This window comes from Pelophylax lessonae (assembly GCF_965119305.1).
Source record: "Pelophylax lessonae genome assembly, chromosome: 9".
NCBI classification, from domain to species: Eukaryota; Metazoa; Chordata; class Amphibia; order Anura; family Ranidae; genus Pelophylax; species Pelophylax lessonae.
The window spans coordinates 54,367,019-54,389,377 of NC_138776.1; the positions used below are offsets into that span (position 1 = coordinate 54,367,019).

Below are 22,359 nucleotides of genomic sequence, written 5' to 3' on the forward strand. Positions count from 1 at the left end.
GTTTCGTTTAAGAAAACTTGATGCCAAACATTCTGAGAAACAGATTGCTGGTTCACATTAGCGCGACACGACTCCTTACTACTTCGGGGGCGACTTGTGCATTACATTGCACCACGACTTCGGAGCGACTTGCAGGGACTTCACATAATGGAAGTCTATGCAAGTCGCTCCGAGGTCGCCCCCCGAAATAGTACAGGACCCTTTTTCTAAGTCGGAGTGACTTGTTAGAACGGGTCCTGTAGCGGTCAATGGACCGCGAGGGAGCGCGACTTGTCAGGCTGACAAGTCGCCTGACAAGTCGCGCTAATGTGAACCGGCTCTTAGGGTTTATTTTCTTATAAAATGCAGCATTTCAAATATCTAATGTTTTTGCACTCTAGTACAATTTTAGCACAGAGTATAATATACAGTACTGTGCAGTGACATGTCCAACCTGATTTGCAAAAGTAGTAGTCTGTGTTCACTTTGCAAAATAAATTTTCACTGAGCTTGAATGAGGTGATGTTGTGCGCACTCATGTGTGAGCAAAAATGTTGTCTTTTTCCAAGTTGAGCTGTGGGCACAAAAATACTCATTTAAATACAGTAAATTCCTCAATAGCCACAAAGGATATAGAACAACGTTGTGTATACAAAAAGTTTTTACAGACCCAGTTGTTACCTTGTAAAAATGGCAGTGACATCATCGCTTTGCTGTAAATAGCCTGAGCAAAGCTGTGGGAAGGGCCCATCGGGCTCCACATACTACAAGCCGCCTGCAAAGAACTACAGGAGGGGGCGGAGACAAGACCAGTCACCCTGCATAGAGAGAGAAAGCAGCAGGGCTGGTCTTTATTACAGGAAATGTTTTAAAGTGGATTACTGCACAGGTGGAAGAAATACACAAACTACACGAAGATTCAAGAAAGAATACACAGGACTCTTGTATCTAGACAATATTTTCTTATGCTGGAGTTGCACATGATTGGGTATTTTTTTGTAAAGTGAATTTTAACTTTGTTTAACTTTATTTACTAAGATAAGCATGCATTTATTTTGTAAAGTAAACCTGATCTACTCTAGTAAATTAACTTCACCATAATGTGTGTTAAGCTTTAACTCAGTATGGAAAACAGCTTCCTAAATTGTATAGTTATAGAGTTACATATAGCATATAAAATAGTGATGGTTTCTTATATTGAACAATTAAATCTACTTATAAAATTCTGTACTGTGATTATTTTGTATAATGTATAGTTCCACTTTTATAACTTGCATTGCTTCTGTGTTTACAGCTGGCACAATATCGGGGGAAGAGGTCCCGCTGGTGGCTCGGTCTAACATTAAAGAATATCGGGACAGTTTCTCATGTGAGAAGTTTAATTTCCGGAGCAATCCCAACATCACTTTCTATGTCTATGTCAGCAATTTCTCCTGGCCAATCAAAATCCAGGTCAGTCTCACACTTTTCCCTACAGACCCTGTAAAAACTTATGGTGGGTGGTCTTAGCACAATCACTCAATGGGCCATCTCCACAGAAGGTTTGTTGTACATTTACCATCGCTTACAAAACACAATTACTTGAAATCGGTTACCATTTATCCCTTGTCTTGAAATGTATTTGGGTTTTGCTTACAAAGTGGTATTTTATCCCTAAATTGACAGTGTTGTGGCGATGCACCTACTTTATGTGCGCTCAAGAAACGTATAATCTAAGGTCTCTATGTCACATTTACACACTTTTTGGTTGAAAAAATATACTCTATATAGAAAATATATAAGAAAAGCAATCATTTAATCGTGGTACATTCCACCCTGTAGTGCGAGTAAATAGCATAGCGTATGTAGCGTATAAATACACTATATACAGTTTCCAATTACATAAATGACATACAATACGCAGTATGATGCCTATTTGATGTGCAGAGCAAAGTTTTCTGAACAGTCATGTATGGTGCTGCTTTACCACATAGTACTGTGGCCCCCTAGGATACCACCAAAATACCTAGTGGTGCAATATCAGAGTTAGACCCCTGTCCCATATGTCCTACATGCACTACAGCAGGCATAAGGGAGAGGAAAATAATTCACAGACCCAAAGCTTTATTGAAAGGACAAAGACACAAAAAAGGAGAGTGGGGGAAAAGGCAGTCTTCTTTAGACATCCTCTTTTTCCTTAAAGTCCATAAGTTTACATTCTCTAAGCAGACTGTGAACCAGTCTTCGACAGTCGTTTATGGACATCCTCTCCTTCTGGTGGATAAGGCGCTTTTTGGCACACCACAAAACATCCTTAAAGCAACACATCACCCGCCAGACACCATTAATGTCCTCCACTTAGCACCCCAAAGTGGGTGATGTCTATCTGTGGTATAAAGCCTTTGGGCTCTGGTTCCAGGACCCTCAACAGGTCCTGTGTAATGGGGCACTCCCAGAAAACATGCAGAGTAGGTTGTTAATGGATGATACAAAAGGGGTGATGCCCTTATCTGCACAGATTTCTGGCATGCATAAAGGTCCTTTGAGGCAACTCCCCCTTGGATTGCCATCTTGTGCCTATGGGCGAGTCTCTTTTGAAGAAACATTCCTCCAGATCACTTTGGAACAGATTCCAAAATGCCCTTGTCTCCGATCAACTTGTAGATAGTCTTTGGTCCAAAAGTTGGACTTAACTCCTTCCAGCCTCTGCACTCTGATAAACTTTAAAGTGTCCAAGTAATACCAATAAATGCCTCAGTTGTAGGGGATGGAGCTGTTCATTTGTACCATCCAAGGGTCCACCAAAGAGGCAGGAGTCCTGCTGATGCAATTGCAAGCAGAGATCACCCTCCCTTGTGTTCACTTGTGTTGCAATGCCGGGCACACCTTTACTGCCTTTGAGGAGCTCCTTAAACATAACTGCGTGCTTTTCTGATCTTGGAGCCCCAGAAGAAGTAAAACCCCACCCTGGTGGTGGTCTTGCACGTGTTGACCTGGGGGGAGCAGGCTTGGGCGAGGTACTGCAACACAGGGAGGATCCAAATGCAGAGTACCAGTACCTTCAATGGAGAGCTCTCTAAGGCTCCATAGTCCAAATATCTGATTAATCTTTGACAGTCTTTCCTGCCAAGACTTCAGGGCTGCACCCTCAATGCCAAACTAAAGCCCCAGGATTTTGATGAAGTCCATTCTGATTCTGAATGAGATGGACGCAGTGGAAGGCAGGAACCACTTACCAAAGAGCATGGCCTCTAACTTCCTGTAGTTGACTTTTGCCCTTGAAGCTCGGCCAAAGTTGTCGTAGCTGGAGCGAGCACTTAACTTTCGTTCTGTCTGGGCCCTAAGTAGTGATCCCTCTGATCTCTGGATTACATCTGATGTATTAAGTGAAGAGTTCTATACAACTATACAGCAAACAAAAAGCAGCGGTGAGAGAGAGTCCCCTGAGTTCCCTCCTCCTAGTACACACTTGGTGACGTCCCGTTGCCTGAAAGAAGCTGCACAACTTGACTTTTACAAACTACCACCATTCACTCACCTTTCCAAAGAACCTCTTCTCCTCCTGCAATGTGACGTAGGCCTCCCTGGGTTCCTCCAACAATTCCTCACTTTTCAGCAGGATCCAATAGCCTCGACTAGGGACAAACCTCTCGCCTTGGTCACCCAGAGAATAAATGGCCCAGTGGTCAGAGAAAAGCAGGGGATTATGGAGTACCCGTAATGCCTGACTGCCCTGGAGGGGAACATGAAATCAATCCTGGAAGGCAAAGAATCATTGAGGTGGTACCAATCATAGTTCCGGGCACTGTTCCCTATGGAATCCACAATTTCCAGTAAGGAGGCCTCAGTGATCATCTCACGATGTAGCATCAAGCTTAGCATACATGCTGGAACTACCCCCACCCTCCTCTATTGAACAGTTGACATCACCACAAAGCACTTCTGCTCTGGAAGCGACAAGCTGGGTTTGCAGGTTTGGAAAAGCTCCAGTCACGCACTCTGCTTCAGGGAGGCATACACATTAATGTGCGTAATCGGCTCACCTGCCCATGAACTGTCTATGACCAAAAGTCGGACACGGATGAACTCCTGGACAGATTCAGCCATAGAATGACCACCCCTGACAAGAATGGCTACTCTGGCAGACTTTCAGTCGCCACTTCCAGACCAGTAGGAGGGATTTTGGGTCTACTGGGAGGGCAGATGAGCATACCTCTTAGAGAAGGGCAGAGCATTCTCCTGCAGCATGAAGACGTCACTTTGCTAAAAAGAAACAAAGGTTAGCACAGCCTGCCTCCTAGACGTGTCCTTGATGCTCCTGTCCTTAATGGAAAAGACAGAGATCTTAGCCGTCATATAAAAGAGATTTAGGACTAGTCAGTAGGGGCCCAATTTACCTCCCCTGTAGGAAGAGGGATCCTTCCGCCGAGTCTGTTGCTTGGGTAGTGTCCTGGTTCAAGCTGATCCCACTGGAGGGCATCTGGGAGCACCTTTTGGAGATCAAAAGTGTGGTTGAGCTCCACCTGGGGCCTGTCCTCCTCCTGTCCCGCAGACTCCTGCACTGGTTTAGGTCCAGTGTTGTCTTGCTGGATCACTGCCTGCTGCTTGGTGTTGGAGGTGTCTACTACTGGGCTGGCTACCTATCTTTTTTCAGACCCGAAGATAATGGAACGGGCGGCAGAGGAGCTCCTCTCTGGTTTGCCCATGTTTGAGCATTTGGTCGCCCCCAGGCAGCTATAAAATGGATCCTCGTGAGAAGGAGCAGAAGGTTTAAGCAGCCATATTCGCCCGTGTCTTGGCCACTCCCCCTACCTTCTTTAGCTTCTTACTGCCCATGGGAAGGTCACTGGCAGGGGTGGTGGGGGCAGACAGGGAGGGTAAATCTTCAAGGTAGGACAGGTCTTGGGGGGCTGGAATACAGGAGGGTCAGGGAGGGAGGGAGAATGGTGGGCAGGGGTTTCTCTAACACAGAGGTGTTGTGGGGGGATGGGCCAGGGTTGTCATGCTGGCTGGTAGGTGGTGACAGGACTCCAACTTAGGTCAGAGTTCGCTGGGAGCAGGCCTTGTAGATGTGGTCTGCCAATCCACAATGGTTGCAAGGCCTTGGACCTCAGTCAATCCTTGGTCTCATGGTTTTGCAACCCGGCAGGACTTGCAAGCAGGTTCACTGCAGTTCTTACCTACATGACCATCCTTACCACACCTCCGGCAGGTTTGTGACTGATCAGCCTACTGCAGAAGTCCCATGAGAAAAGCTTGTCTGCAGATTTTTAAGGTCACCCATAAGTGTCTTTCCTTAACCTGCAAATGACTGTCCACTTAATGTCCTTCCAGTGTGTGGGTTCCACATGGATACCGTCGCCCACCTTTCCTCCCACTGAATGGGAGAATTCACAACTAAGTTGCAGCAAAAGAGTCTTCACTCTCTCCCAATATCTCCGGCAGACCTGTAATGTAAAATATACCTCGTATAAAGGTCTGCTCTGGCAGTGTCTCCCCCTTTGCTGAACTCCTGGTCGAGGATCATCATCTTCCCAAAGACTTCAGAAGTCATGTTGGTGGCAATCCACCTCCTCCTTCAACTTCATCACAACGGTCTGCTTCATCCAGGGCTCCAAGGCAGGGGAGATCTTCTGCAAATTCTTTGACCATCGGAAACAGGAGTTTATGGCACACACTGACCGCATGGGTCAAGGAAAACTACCGCCAATGGTTTCGGTTCTCTTGTAGTTTCATTAGGATTTTTTGGTGGTGGGTGACCTTAATCTGTCCAGTTGTTTCTGCAATTAAAAATTATTTGAAATGTTCTTACCTTCTAGCACTCCGCCACCAGTCCAGTCACACACTGGAACCCTTGGAAATACACACTACCCCCAGGAATAAGGAAATGTGAGCTTCTCCCCTCCCCCACCACCATTACACCAGGCGTCAGCAGCCAATAGCCAGGCCTAAGTCTTGTCATGTGGGGGGGCGGGGAGGAAGGTTTAGGGCTTTAGGTTTCAGTGGGAGAACAGGTTGACTGAGGTTAGGCTATTAAGAAAACCTGTCATCTTGTCCTGGGTGACTTAGCCTAGCAGCCTAAACCTGTGACTGCATTATCGCTTTTAGTTGAAGTATTGTAGACATGAATGCTGCTGTCATGATTTTTTTTACTTTTTTACATTTCTATCAGGAGTCTTTCCTTTCCACCATTTTTCCGCATATCCACCAGTAATTTTCTCTTGTTGCCATATTACCTGTGCAATCTGTGAATTTGTTTTACATAATTTATGGAATTCCTCGCTGTGAGTCCTCAGAGATGGACATTAATCAGACGCACCCAGTCATTGGTTGGATGAGCTCCAATACAAGCACAGCGTGGCGAAGCCTCCTCTGTGGCTAGTTTATCAGTTCCTCATCACTGTCAGTGTCGGCAGAGCCGGGAGGGTTCCTGGCCGCTGTCCTTGTTCGTGGTTCCACCTCACTGAGTTTTCTATTGTTTTACTGGAATCCCCCAATGTGCGGGGGGGGGGGGGGCTTTATCCTAGTTGAGGATTATTAAGTGTCGACTTGTTAGTAATTATCTGAGAGGCTTCAAAAGATTCTGAGAATGAAAGGGATGCTGAAAGTATGGAATCTCAAGAAAAGGAAAATGGAAAATAAATGAACTACATTTGGATGGTTTTAAACTTTTCATATTTAAATGCTTGTGTTATTACAAAAATGTGTTTAGAAATGTAGATGTCACACTCGCGTCTCCTCCGCTCTAGCACTGGGTCCTTTTTCGGGGTGTCACTGCTAGCACCTCCTGGCTTCACCTGGAGTGCCGACCCTGACTCAAATGGTGAAGCGACGTGCAGCTCAAGATTGAGCAACGCATTACTATGTCTAAACTGAAACCCCCTGCTGCAGACTCTGCTGTTCAGTACAGTAACCTTTTTGTCTCCTGTTTCACCCTATGACCCTGCAACACCCTGAGCATCCTGTCTCACTCTAGGCACCTGTTGACTCTAGAGCACCCTGGGCATCCCGTGTCACACCGTGAGCCCAGAGACTCCAGAGCATCCTGATTATTCTGTGTCAGCATGTGAGCCCAGGGAATACAGAGCAACCTGAGAATTTTGTGTCACCCTGAGACCTCTGACTCCTTAGCACCCTAAGCATTTTGTGTTGCCCAGTGACTTTGAGGCACCCTGAGCATCCTGTTGTCACCCAATGAGCCCAGTGATTCTAGAGCACCCTGAGTATCCTGTGTCAACCCGTGAGCCCAGTGACTCCAGAGCACCCAGAGCATTCTGTGTCACCCCCTGACCCCAATGACCCCTGAGCATCTTGTGTCTTCCCATAACCTTTGTGACTCCAGGGCACTGGTAACTTACTGTATTGGACCTCATTCAGCCATATGACACCAGTGATTTTAGGGCACCCTAAACATTAGGTGTTATCCCATGACCTTAATGACTGTAGAGCACCCTGAGAATCCTGTGTCACCCCATGACCCCTGTGGCCCCAACCCTTTATCACCCGGAGACCACCGTGACTCTATTGTGCCGGTCTCTCTCTTACTGAGACCCAGTGTGCCCTATATCGCCCAGTAAATCTTCGTGCGCTCAGTGTGCCTCTGTGACACGTGTATCTCCATATACCCTCTAGTACACTCCTGTTATCTCCTGGACTCTCCCCCTGTGGATATGGACCCCTGTCCGTGATAGAGTTTAGAACCATATTATATCATTTAAATGATTGTGTCATCTCTGAGCTGCAATCTCAATTAAGGTAGTAGGTGGTCACCCTGGATGATGCCTGAACAAAAAAGGCTCCATCCTACAGATAAAGGCATTGTCAGGAAGAGTACCACAATTTTTGTGTGCATTAAAAAATACCTGGAAGGGTTACACTGACACATTACTGAGCATGCATGAAGCTTTCATGCTATCTCTACTTTAAGACCACTCTGACATTGCCATTGCAGCTGGGGTACAGGAGAAGAATGCCAGGCCAGAATTTAGGGAGCTCATATAATTGATCATGACTTGTTTGATGTGTATGGAAATATAACAGAAAGGAGAGCCTGTTAGAGCTCAACACAACCCATCCTCCCTTCCTTTATTCCACCAGCTCGCTGATGCTGCCTGATTTACTGCGGATAGATACGTAGCATTGATCTCCCACAAATTACTAATTGCTGTTTGGCACATTTTGCATGACGCGGGCATTGATAAGGAGCCGTGAATTGCGATGTCCAGGCAGCTGCGGCACCAGCGTTTCAGTACTTCCAGGAATACGATGGGTTTTATGGGTGCGTCTGGCCCGATATGCCACTTCTCCAGTATTATAAAGAGTGTTTATGACTGCTTTAATGTATAGTTAAGGAGGAGGCGAGGGAGAGAGCGGGAGGGCTGCCAGAGCATGGGGATATGGATCCCGTCCAGGCACATCATTTCTTACGAAATCTCCCATTTCTGACAGAGAAAAGACTTCCCAGAATTGTCAAGAATAAACCACCATAATATGGACGACCAGTGAATAATGATGCACGATTAGTAAATATGAGCAGTTTAAAGTAAATCTGTAGGCAAAAATTAGAAATTGATGTGTTGTCCTTTATAAAAAGTGACCCTCTCTGTGTATTTTTCATGTCGTTATTTCATCTGTAAGGTAAAATATTGCATTCTTATAGCAGAAGGTATTTCTACGTCCTCACTTCCAGCACAGAACCCAGGAATAAAGGAGCTAGGTCTCTGCTTGTGGATAAATGAGCAGAGTCATGCAAGTCATTATCTGTTTGCCAATTTTAGCTATCAGTACATCCTGAACCCCTGGTATGTAGCACAGATGTAGCCATAGATTTACAGAGCCAGTATTACCAACTTGCATATAGCTGTTTCAGGCTTCTTAGCCATCATCAGTGCAAGACATGCCTTTACTGGCTCTATGGTGCAGGGCAAGGGTCCCCAAACTATGGCCCTCAGGTCACTATGGCCTGCTACAAGATTTTATCTGGCCTGCAGTTCTATTCAGTGGTGTATCCTCAATTTGCACTGATTAGGGATTAAGGTCAGCATTGGCTGTCTATAGTCTTCTCTTCCGATGTAAGGGAGGTCTCTAACAGGGACGTTGATGTAACGGGAAACTCTGATGGGGGCTCTAATAGGGACTGGGATGTAAAGAAGGATTCTTATTGAGTCTTTAATATAAGGGGACTCTGATAGGGACCCAGATGTTAGGGGTCGCTGGTGGGGATTTTTTTGGCCTGTGATGTACAGCCATTAAGGTTGCAGTGAGGTTGTGTAATAGATAGCCAATGCTGTATCTCACAGTAATTTAGAGGTGAGCTTTTCAGTTGTTTTAGTACTGGCTTACCAAGGCAATAATTTTTATTCCCGCTGCAAAAAACGACTCAATACTTTTTGATCCTGCCAGAGCTCTGTGCTGTATGTGCTTTCCTGTTAGAGGGTGCCCTTACATCAGAAGTGTCCATAAGGGCTACAGCACAACAGGCCAACACTGGGGAGGAAGCGTAATACTGTTTTTCCCCCTGATGGACAAGTTATTAGCATGTCCATCTGCCGCAGGCCCCGCCCAGCTTCACTTGTTCCATGGTTGGCTCTGTATGCACCAGTCCCAAGCTCCCAGCCTGGACCTTACACTGGGATGGCTTGTAAGCCACATGCCTACCAGGCTAATCCCACCCACCTTCAGCTCCATTTCTGTAAAAGACAGTCTGAATCAATGGAAAGTGCAAAAGTATTATTATAGAAAGGCAATTGAAGTTTTGTTTTTCTGTTTTTTTTTACATAGGCTTTTAACTTTCCTTTGGCCATTGTATATGGATTCTGTTATTCTGGTATCCATATAGAGATTATGTTAACCCTCACTTTTTAGATGGAAACTCTTCTTTCTGTCTTGTGTTATGCCTCGTACACACGCAACGATTATCGGCCGACCGATCGGCCGTCTTTTGTCCAATGTTGTTGTGTTGGTTGAAATGTGCTCTAGACTGCACACGAATTTTGTCGGCCAACAAAAACCAACTTCAGAAGTGATGTCATGTGTTGGTTTACTTTCCGTGTGTTTTTTCTTCTCTGAGCATACCCAGTCTTGCTCATCAGATTTTTGTCTGCCGAAATCTGTACTGACTGACGAACAATCGGCCGTTGTGTTGACGGCCAACAAAAATTTTATAGCATGCACACCAGATTTTATTTGGCCGCAAAGTCGGTTGTCGGAAGCATCATACTAACAAGCCGAATATCGGCCGATCGGACGTTGGCCGAAAATTCACGGCCAACTATCGATGCGTGTGTACGAGGCATAAGTCTTGCAGCCTCACTGCTTTCTGTGGTATTCGCTATGATTTTATGTGTATGGGACAATAGCCCTGATTTTTGGAGGACAAATCAATCAAGTTAGATCTTCCCACATGGACCGGCTCTCGAATGTCTAAACAGGAATGCTTGTTAAGCCGGAGTACCTCTTTAGGGGAAAGCTGGATCAGAAGACATTGGAAGACAGATGGATCAATCAAACACTGTCAGATGTTTTAAATCTCTTTTGCCCTGAAATCGCCCAACGTTACCAATACCACAACCTGGGGGCATCGCTTGATGTTCTATGATTAAAATGGATCAATATTCAAAAGTATTGTGAGATGTAAAATTCCCTGTTCCCTTCTTTGACAATCTTTTGGCTCCTCTGTGGGACACATTCTTGAATAGCCAGTTTACCCAAAAGTGACCCAGTTTTAGTTAAAGCCTTCTGGGTTGATGTTCAAAAATTGGTCATATATTATACATTACAATATGACTATACAGTCTCTCTACATTCCCCCTCAAATTTAGCACCAGCTGTGTAGTGTGGGGATCTACATAAACAATGTATTTAATGTATATCTGGTCAGGAAGGCCCTCTCACTATGTTCTGTGGTTCTAAAGTCTAAAAGTTTTTTTATCTTAATACATTGTACACAATTTTATGGATGGGGAGGAAAAAGTAGGTACGCATTTTTTACTTTAATGCATACTATGCATTAAGGTAAAAAATGCCAACTTGTTTGTCCCCCCACCCCAAATCCATAAACACCTGACTGAGTAATTGATCCTTGTCTCACAGAGGATACAGGCAGCAGCAGTCATAGGCTGTGAAGAGCAAGTTGGGGGGTTTTGCCGAGCCACGCTGTGTGTGTCTGTGGGTGCACACAACGTGGCTCAGGCGCATGTCTGCATGGGTGCACCCTCAGCACACAGCTTGGTTAGAGGGCACCTTGAGGAAAAAGGGGAGCAGACAGTTCCAGCGGGGGACTCCATAAGAGGACGTAAAGGACTGCTCTGTGCAATACCATTCTACAACATCTAAAAAAATAGCTTTACAATTATTATTATTATTATTTTTTTTTTTTGGTCCATTTTATTTTATTTCATGTTTCAGGTTATTAAACAAACACTTTACATTACATATATATAGCTTTTTTTTAATAAAAATCGGAGAACAGGTGCGTGTACTCCCCTCCCCCTAGTCACCCATAATCTCCACCACCTGAGCATCATCCCTTGTCTCTGTTCTTTACCCATTTCCCCGTACTGCCCCCTTTATAAATGCAGAATTTTGTGATGCTAAATAATTTGTATGGAATTTGTTAATAACAAGAAAGGCAGTAAAATAGATCCTCTGCAGCCAGCAACAATGGACCCCACCTCCCAGCAAAAATAGATCCTCCCCAGGAGCAATACACCTCCCCCAGAAACAGAATACCCACCAGCAACAATAGATTCTCCAGCAGCCAGCATCAATAGACCCTCCAGCAGCCAGTAACAATAGACCCTCTCCCCAGCAACATAAGACTTTCCCCACAACAGTAAACCCCCCCTTCCCCAGTGACAATAGATCCCCCAGTAGTCAGCATCAATAAACCCTCCAGCATACCCCTGGAACCCCTTGCCAACATGAAAATTCAATGCTGGAGCTTCAAATATTTGTATACTTGCCTGGTAGTTAGCAGTACTAGATCTTCTCAAACAATGTATCTATCTGTACAGAATATGCTTCAGCTGCTTTTTTTTGGGTCCTTGTATGCAGCTGTTTCTTCTACCGATAATTGGTACTCTGTGTTGTCAGGTCAGATGAGAATGCTCGACTCTCAAGGACTTTTATGTCTACATGAGTGGGACACATTTTTACAAACATGTTTATAAGTGATGCACTAAAGGCCAGAACACAGACCTTACATTGTTGCTCTTCCAGTTATGTCCTGGATGACCCAACATCAAAAACTGAGAAGTCATTTAAATACTTGATAAACACATTAGATGTTACTAAAGTAGAAAAGCTTCAGAATTCATAAAGTCTGTGAACTGAAAGTCAAGAAGTGTGTAGTCAACCTTAAAGGACCCACAGAGCGACGTTATGTAAAATAAACCTATAATACTATGTAAAATAAACCTATAATACTATTTAAAGTTTATCTTAAAGCATTAGTTTGGGATATAGAAGGGAATGGTCCTTTTACACAAGCAGGCCAAGCATATCCACTTGTCTGTTTTTCAAGCAGATCTGATTGGAAGCTCAATGTTTGTGTATGGGCAGGGGAATGATTATCTCCTAGTCTGTCTAGGTCTGGAAAAAAAAAAAGGGAAAAAGGTCTGAGTCCTTTTGGTGTTTTTTGGGCCTAAATGTAATTGATCAGAGGTAAAAGGATGTTAATGGATGTACTGTATGTAGCAATGTGGTCAGTAAGAGGAAGAATACTCCCCAATAGTTGGTATTAGTTGAAGGAGTAGTGCCCCCATAGTTGGTGTCAGTGGGAGGAACGGTTCCTCATTGTTGGTATCAGTGGAAGCAATAGTGACTCATTGTTGGTGTCAGTGGGAGGAATACTGCCTCGTATCAGTGTGAGGAATAGTGCCCCAAGGGCCAGATAAAGGCAAGCAAAGGGCTACAGCCTGCAGTTTGGAGACCACTGCTATAGACCGTTACAAAAGTTTCAAGCTGGAAGCACAACACTGAATGGGCATGGATGTCACAAAAGTGACATCCATTCCATTCAGCTCCTCTTCAGCAGTAAATCAATTTGCGGATTCACAGAGGAAAGCCATTTAAAGAGATTCTTAGAACTCCTGTTAGTTTTTTTCCCACTAGGGAGATTTCACAGCCTTTACTAAATACACAACAGTAAGTGAGAGACTTTCACTAAAGCAAAGGAACATCTCCTGTTAGATTGTTGTCAACCAAAACAGGGTTTCCCATTGGAATTTTATTTCTAAGGACTACATATCCCACGGTACCTTTCTGCCTGCAAGCAGTGATTCCTGTACTGACTCCTCCTCCTGAAACTCCTCCTCTCAGCACCTCTGTAGTTCAGAAGGTAGATTCTGTGAAATGTGTGACACAGCAGTGCCTACTCACGGAGCATAGTGACTACATGTCACAGAATTCAAGGAAATGTGTGGCGATCTTCACAAAGTATTGTTCAGATTAATAGGAGTAGGCTAGAAATAACTGAAATCAAATAATATATGATTTTACATTTTGACCATTGATACACTTAACCTCTTGTCGCTGACAGTACACAAATATGTGGCCTCTCGGCGCATTAGTGGGCCGAGCAGCCACATATTTGTGTACCAGAATGTAAATCCTGCTGTGCCAAGAGCACGCACCCTGTGTGCTTCCAAGACATTTACTGGTGGCTAACGGAAAACTGCTGATCACTGCTTGCGATTGGGAGCGTTCCGATCATGTGACCTCTGTTACAGCCAATCTTGGCGGTCGCATGATCCTAAACTTAACTCTGAAACCCCTTAAAGGGCCAGGAGATGCCAGCACCAAGGGGTAAACATTTCCACACTATCCAGAAAGATGTGGCTATAAATGCTCTGCAGCATCATCCAAAATATTTTTTCTTTTGTTTGACCTTTTGCCCTCATTGACTTTTTCTATTTCCTTTTTGGAAAATAATTCTGCATCAGTAGTGAATATCAGGCAAGGTGTGTTGTTGGCGGTTGAGTTTTGTATTTTTACGACTCTCTTCCTCACCTTGCTGGCAGGTGGTGACGCATGGCGGTGAGAGCAGTGAGAGTATTCGTCTGCAGATGTTGTACTTTATGGGGTGACAGATTGCGGAAACGGGCTATAATAAATTTCCAGGCTATAATAAATTTCCCCCACTGTCTCTCCTATCCCACAGAGCTGTGAGCTCCCATTGCGACTGGTGCCACGGGCCTGTGTCCATTGCAATCTGCTCCCTCGCAGCAGTTTACAGTTTTCTGAGAGCCAAGTAAATCAATGTCACCGTCTTATTGGCCCTGGCTTCGCCCTTTTCGTTTGGGGCGTAAAGTTATCCAAATAATTTCAATATTCTGTTGGGTTTTGTAAGGAGGCTTTTCTCTCATTCGTCAGAGATGGCCACAGTGCTGAGATAAATCAGCCAGGCCTGCAGACAGCGCCCGCTCTTTGCTGCTTTCTTTATGAGCTCCATAATGGTCCTGTAAATCATAGCGGAGTTCAACCATTCCACCCGGCTTCAGCCGATCCACGCGGCGCTCCTGAGTCTGATTGACTTGCATAGCCTCGCCTAGCTAGCTACATTACTGTCAGAGTTTGACTTATATTACCCAGCAACCCCTCACCAGGTCCTGCTAAGTCTTCCTTTAAATGGAATTTAATTTAAAGCGACACCGCCATCCCACCTAATTCATTCTGGCACTGAACTTCCGAGCAGATCTTAGCACTGACTTCCAGGCTTTCTGGTTGGACTGGCCAGGTATAGTTTAATAAAAAGAAGATATTTTAGAATTTGACTGTGGCTTGTATAACTTGTCCTGCTTCTTTTTTTTTTTTTTTATAAGTGTAAAACTAGTGAGATATTTTGACACTGTTTTTGATAAACTAACGCATCAATATCTGGTTCAATAGGCATAGTAGCAATTCTCAATGAATTCTCACGGTGCTCATCAGATATTTTGGTTCCAATTTTGCCCTTCGTGAGCTTCATCTTTGAAAATAGTTGATCACAAATATAGGTACTGCTGAAAACTGATGACATTAATAAGGTGTGATTGTGAAGAGTGGGAGAATTTTCTCTTCCGTTCATTGACGGACACAGCTCCCTATCTTCTTGACCATTGGGTTATACTGCCCCCTACGGGAGTAGGACACTAGGCAGGAAAAAGCTTGACTACGCCTATGGGGCAGTCCCAGTGGGTATACTCCCACTCTCAGCTATAGGCACTCAGTTTTTTTCTGCCCAGTCAGGAGTAAGGACCTAGTTCCTTGCTGGGATCTCTGGTCCTGGCAATTTTTTCCTTTAAAGTTGAATTTTTTTCCTATCTTTGTTATTTTGTTCCTATTGTCTCGGGATCCTCTAGCTGACGCCACAGATGCCTTAGTGGCTCCTTGAAGCCAGTATCGTCTGATTTATGCCTACCTCCCCTCTCAAACTTGTGCCAAGACTCCTGGGCAGGAACGAGGCAGAAAGGATTCTTGTCATTCTAGTCGCTCCAGACAGGCCTTGCCTGTCTTGGTACACTGATCTGGTACGGCTGGTCACCAATACTCCTTGGAGACTTCCTCTCAGGGAAGATCTGCTGTCCCAAGGGCCAATCTCCCATCTGGCTTTACAGTCGCTGGCTTTAACGGCTTGGCTTTTAAAAGCCAGGTTCTGAAGGATAGAAGCTTGTCTGAATTGGTGATTCCTATGCTGTTAAAGGCTAGAAAATCTACCTCTAGGAAGATCTACTATCGTACTTAGAAGATGTACATTGCGTGGTGTGAGTCTCTTGGGGTTCACCCTCACTCCTTTTCGGGGGCTCGGATATTGACTTTCCTCCAACGGGGGGTTGAGCAGCGCCTGGCCTTGAGTACTATCAAGGGCCAGGTTTTGGCTTTAGCGGTTTTCTTTCAACGCCCATTGGCCACACATTCCTTGGTGCATAACTTTATCCGGGGGGTTTGACACTTGGCTCCTCCAGTGCGGTCTCCATTGCCGCCATGGGACCTCAGTTTGGTGCTGTCAGTTTTTCAGAAACCTCCCTTCAAAAGTCTTCAGGAGGTTCCCCTGCTTACGTTGTCTAAGACGGTGGCCTTATTGGTGGCTATTACTTCTGCGCGCAAGGTGTCTGAGCTGGCCGTGTTGTCTTGTCGTTCCCCTTACTAAGTGGTTAACAGGGACAAGGTGGTTCTTAGTCCCTGTCCGTCATTCCTTTCAAAGGTCCTCTCTGACATGTGTTGCCTTCCCTATGTCCCAGGCCTAAACATCCTAAGGAAATTGCATTGCATTCCCTGAATGTGGTTCGGGCAATCAGGGTGTACCTGGCAGCTACAGCGTCTTTTTGGACGTCAGATTAACTATTTGTACTCACAGATGGACCTCAAAGGGTTGGCTGTTTCTGCTGCGACCGTTTCCATATGGATCAGACAGAGAGGGATTCAGGCCTATTCAGTTAAGGGTCAGGTTCCTCCTTTCCCTGTTACTGTGCACTCTACTCGGGTGCTTAGTGCCTCCTGGGCCTTCCGTCATCAGGCGTCAATGCTGCAGGTTTGCAAGGGATCCACCTGGTCGCCTGTGCACACTTTAACAAAGTTTTATAAGGTGGATGTCTAGGCATCTGCGGATGTTTCTTTTGGCCGCAAGGTTTTGCAGACTGCTGTTTAGAGGACCTGGTCCTCTTTGAGGGTGTATTGTTTTTTTCAGGTGGGCTGCAGTTGTTTATGGTTGAGCTCCATGTTACCTGGTTGGCTATGATTTAGCCTTGGGAATTTTTTCTGGTTGTTCCCACCCCTCATGTTTGACACTGCTTTGGGACATCCCAATGGTCAAGAAGATCAGGAGCTGTGTCTGTCAATGAACGAAAGAGAAAATGGGATTTTTGACTTACCAGAAAATCCATTTCTCTAATGTTCATTAACAAACACAGCACCCACCCCTCTGTGGAGTTGGCTTTCTTCTGATACTAACAAAACCGAGTGCCTCTAGCTGAGAGTGGGAGCATATCCCCTGGGACTGCCCCATAGGCGTAGTCAAGCTTTTTCCTGCCTAGTGTCCTACTTCTTTAGGGGGAAGTATAACCCAATTGTCAAGAAGATAAGGAGCTGTGTCCGTCAATGAACATCAGAGAAATGGATTTTACAGTATGTCAAAAATCCCATTTTCTTTGGGAACATAACATTTTTAAAAGTCCAGAAAAGAGACACTATCAAATTGTTCTTTGCCTGCATGAGTTTGCTAAGTGTAAATGCATTTTTACTAAAAATTCCCCAAAAATATTTTTAAATAAGTTTGTGATTTTGTGTTGGGCCGCATTCATAGCTGTCTTGGGCCACAGGTTGGACACCCCCTGATATGGGTGATATTGTATGAGGGATACTAAGTACTGTTCTGAAGCACAAATGATCAGCAACTAATTACCACAAAATTGTAGAAGTTACAAAAAACAATCACAAAATATGCACCACTTGTCTCCTTTACGCTATCCCTTACCCCTAATATTGTCCCCAGACTTATTTCCGATCCCCTTTATATTATCTCTTACCCCTAATGATGTTCTTGGATTACCCCCAATTCCCTGTATATTATTCCAAAAACATTATCTCTCCTGCGCTCAAGTGGTATGCGGGAAGGTGAATGGTCTGAATGATCTTTTTAGCACAGATAAGGTGGTCTTGCTGCCCCCTCAGGACCAAGGGTATCCAAAAACACTGTAAGACAACAAGAGATGGGCGCACCGACCTTGTGCATTACCACTAAAAAGGTTATTAAAATCGAAATGGGTAGCGTACATTATACTCACAAACATAGGATGTGTACATGCATGTAAGAAATGGGAACCACTCGCCTCCAGAACACTTCTCTCCTGCTGGATGGCATGATGGCGTCCACAAAGACCTGGTTTGGCTTACGCGATTTTGGCTTTGAGGAAGAGGGTTCTCTCTCGAAATGCGTAAGAAAAACCAGGTCTTTGTGGACGCCATCACGCCATCCAGCAGGAGAGAAGTGTTCTGGAGACGAGTGGGTCCCATTTTTTACATGCATGTACATTATACTCACAAACATAGGACGTGTGCATGCATGTACACGTCCATTGTTTGTGAGTATAATGTACGCTACCCATTTCGATTTTAATAAACTTTTTAGTGGTAACACAGAAGGTCGGTGCGCCCTTCTCTTGTTGTTGTCTCCCTGTATATTATCCCTGATTTATATCCCTGGACTCATCTCCAGTCCCCTTTATATTTTTATATTATCCCTCACTCTGATAATATCCCTGGGCTCACGTCCTATCCCCTTTATTACATCTTTTAAACTAGATATACATAGGGACTTTTTCTTTTCGTTCAACCAGTGGGTTGAATGGAAAAAATCTCACAGATCCCCTCATCCACACAAGCGATGTGGGGATCTCCCTCATTGTTCTATTGTATTCTGACAGCAGAGACTCCCCCGCCCCCATCCCCATCAGAATACACAGATCAGCACTGCAGCCATTGGCTGCATGCTCTGATCGAATTTCTGGTTTTCCAGTGAGACTGTTCAACAGAAGCCGGATGTTTGAGTTTCTGTTTGAGCAGTCAGCGGTACGCACAGAGCTAAATTTGTCCCCCTACTGCTGAGCTGGATGATTTTTGGTTCATGTATATCCATCTTTACTGTAATAATGTCCATGGACTCGCCTCCTATCCCCTTAATTTCACCCCTTACTCTGATAATGTCCCTGGTCTCACCTCCTATTCCCTTTATATTATTGCTTACCAGGAAAATATCTTTGGACTTACCCCCTATCCCCTTTATAAAATTTCTTACCCTGCTAATGTCTTAGGACTAATTTCTTTCATCTCCCTTCCCCATTGAGCCAATAATAATTCCTATTTTGCTTTGGCAATAATAAATGTTTTTCTCTCCTCCCCTTATCCTCTATATATCCCCTCTAACCCACTCTCTGCCCCCTCTACCCCCTCCACCCTGCTCCTCTTCCTGCCGTCCCCTCTTTTTCTCTCTCCCAAGTAAATATTTCACATTTTTGCTCTCTTGCTCTGTCTCTATCTTGGTCCTCCTTTCCTTTTTCACCACCCATCCACCTTCATCTCTTCACCTTGATTCCAGTGTCCAATACTTTGTACATCACTCCAAGTTCCTCATTAGTTCTCAGTTTTCTCTCTCCATCTTTTAACCTGGAACGCAGATTATCCTTGAAATTTTCCTTTTCCCAGATGGTTTCCTCCCTTCTGCTTGAAGCTTCATGTTTCTGCCGAGTCTTTTACTATTGGCTTTATGGCCATTCTATATTTAGTCATCTTCGCTTTTCCAAATGCAGATTTTGATCATATTATATCACCTGGAGCAAAATGACTGATCTGCTGTGGCTATTCCAGTTCCTCAGTGTATGCCATTATGTCCTGTTATTAGCATTCTCAGATACATAAAAGGGTGATGCTTGATGCTTCTGAGATCCATCTTCGGGTCATCAGTGTTCCTCCATCTTGTCCTGTTTCTGGAGGCAATTGTATGTTCACTCTCTGTGCTGTTCACTAGCTGCTTGTTATAAACTGCCTGCCACTTGCACCAAGCTCTACACTGATCTTGCCATTTTAACTACAGGTGCATCTCATAAATTTAGAATATCATCAAAAAATTCATTTGTTTCAGTAATTTAATTCAAAAAGGGAAATTTTATATGCGTTACACAGAGTGAAATATTACAAGCATTTATTTATTTTAATTGTGATGACCATGGCTTACAGCTAGTGAAAACCCAAATGTAATATCTCAGAAAATTACTATTACATAGGACTAATAAAAAAAAAAAAAAAGGATTTTTAATACAATAATGTTGGCTTACTAAAAAGTATATCTGTCTATATACAGTATAGTATGCACTCAATACTTGGTCGGGGCTTCTTTTGCATGAATTACTGCACCAATGCGGCGTGGCATGGAGGCGATCAGCCTGTGGCACTGCTGAGGTGTTATGGAAGCCCAGATTGCTGTTTTTGTAGCCTTCAGTTCATCTGCATTGTTGGTTCTGGTGTGTCTCATCTTCCTCCTGACATTACCCCACAGATTCTCTATGGGGTTTAGGTCAGGCGAGTTTGCTAGCAAATCAAGCACAGTGATACTATGATCATTAAACCGGTTATTGGTAGTTTTGGCAGTGTGGGCAGGTGCCAAGTCCTGCTGAAAATTGAAAGTTAGCATCACCCTAAAGCTGGTCAGCAGAGGGAAGCATTAAGTGCTCTAGAATCTCCTGGTAGAGGGCTGCACTGACTCTGGACTTGATAAAACACAGTGGACCAACACCAGCAGATGGCATGGCTCCCCAAATCATCACTGACTGTGGAAACTTCACACTGGACCTCATGCAACTTGGATTCTGTGCCTCTACACTCTTCCTCGAGACTCTGGGACCTTAATTTCTGAATAAAATGTAACATTTCCCACAGTCCATGCATTTCACTTTTTGAATTAAATCACTGAAATAAATTAACTTTTTGATGATATCCTAATTTTATGGGATATTGCACCTGTATATCTGCAAGCACTTGTAGGTCAGCCTTAAATTTAAATTTAAAGTGTAAACCTCATGACATTAAATATTAACAAAGCATATGCCTCTATAGCATTGGTCTCCACATTTTCTAAAGAAGGGGCTAATTTACTGTCCTTCAGACTTTAGAAGGGCCGGACTTTGCCCAGTGGGAGTAATGCCCGATCTTTGGTATAAGGGGGAGAAATAGTGTCAGTGGGAGAATAGTGCCCCTTTTTGTTGTCAGTTTAAGGAATTATGCCCCATCTTTGGTGTCAGTGGAAGGAATCAGCATGAATCAGTTCTGACAAGTTCCGACAAGCTCCAGCACACAGCCTGTGATTCACAGCCTCAGCTCTGTTCCTGTGTTCTTTGTGAAGAGGGGTGTCTCCTTCCCCTCCAATCAGCTCTCTGAGCTTTCCATACTGTACTGAGCTCTGCAGTGTGTAACTTCATCTGCCCATGTCCTGCTTTCTGACAGCTCAAACTTTTTGTACAGGAGGCCAGTTCATTGTTCCTCAGACTGTTGGGGGGCCTGATCAGTACAGCCTCACCAGTGACTATCAGTGCAGTCTGATCAGTGCCCATCAATGCAGCCATCTCCAGTGCCCATCAGTGCAGCCTGATTAGTGCCCATCGATTTAGCCTCACCAGTGCCCCTTAATCCAGCCTCACCAGTGCCCCTCAATGTAGCCTCACCAGTGCCCATCAATGCAGCCTCACCAGTGCTCATCAATACAGCCTCACCAGTGCACATCAATGCAGCAGAGAATGGAGGAGCAGATGAGGTCACCCAGCCAGTGAGTGGGAGCAGAGGGATGGGTATAGCACAGAGACACAGGATGCAGCCAAGATGGCAGTCGGCCGCAAGAATGGGGAAAACATCAGCTAGATCCATGGGGCAGGCCAGCCGCCCAGCCCCAGACACCCTCGGAGACAGGATGAAGCTGATGAGTGTGACCCGGGGGATTGATGCAGCTCAGAGAGCCCAGGAGATGGCGAAGATGGTGGTGGGCAGCAAGTATGCAGCCGGTGTGTCACGGAACCATGAACCAGACGTACAACAACAGATAAGTGAAAATAAGACAGCTTTATTGAAAAACAAGCTATAAAGCAAAAGTCCAAACGGATGGCGAAACCGATGCAGAGTCTTTGCGAAGCCAGGGGTCAGGAACCAGCAGGGTAGTCAGACGAAGCCAGGATCAGGAACCAACAGGGTAGTCAGACGAAGCCAGGATCAGGAACCAACAGGGTAGTCAGACGAAGCCAGGAACAGGAACCAGAAGTAGCAGCAGTCTTAGTAGCATGTGAACACAGGAGGACCAAGCAGGGAACTGAAGCCACAGACCTCCTATATATATGAGCTAGGCATCCAGCTCCTCCCAGTGGGAAGGAGGAGCCGCAGGGTGGGAGGCTACAAGAAACCCAGAAACCAAGATGGCCGCCAGCACATGTCAAACGAAGGAGAACAGCAAGAAGGTAAGACCATGACAGTACCTCCCCCTCAAGGGCCCCTCCTCCGCGGAGTAAAGAACGGTTTCTGAGGGAAGCGTGCGTGGAAGGCTCGGAGCAAGGCAGGAGCATGGACATCTGCGGAGGGAACCCAGGAACGCTCCTCTGGACCATAACCACGCCAATGAACCAAAAACTGCACCCGACCGCGGACCAGGCGTGAGTCCAGGATATTGCTCACCTCATACTCCTCACGATTGCCCACTCGGACCGGACGAGGCCGAGGAACCGAGGAAGTGAAACGATTACACACCAGAGGCTTCAACAGGGAGACATGAAACACGTTGGAGATCCGCATGCCAGGAGGAAGCGCAAGGGCATAGGCTACCGGGTTTACCCTGCGAAGCACTCGGAAGGGACCAACAAAGCGAGGCGCCAGCTTGGGAGTGGGCACTCG

General features: G+C 45.1%; 1 protein-coding gene across 1 annotated transcript in view; it reads left to right on the forward strand.

Annotated features, from left to right (window-relative positions):
- The window catches only part of ATRNL1 (attractin like 1), a 1,075,574-nt gene that overhangs the window by 644,345 nt on the left and 408,870 nt on the right, over positions 1-22,359 (forward strand). Inside the window, exon 24 of the mRNA XM_082267948.1 lies at positions 1,274-1,431. Coding sequence (XP_082124074.1) covers positions 1,274-1,431 — 158 coding nt within the window. The remainder of the gene's footprint in view (positions 1-1,273; positions 1,432-22,359) is intronic.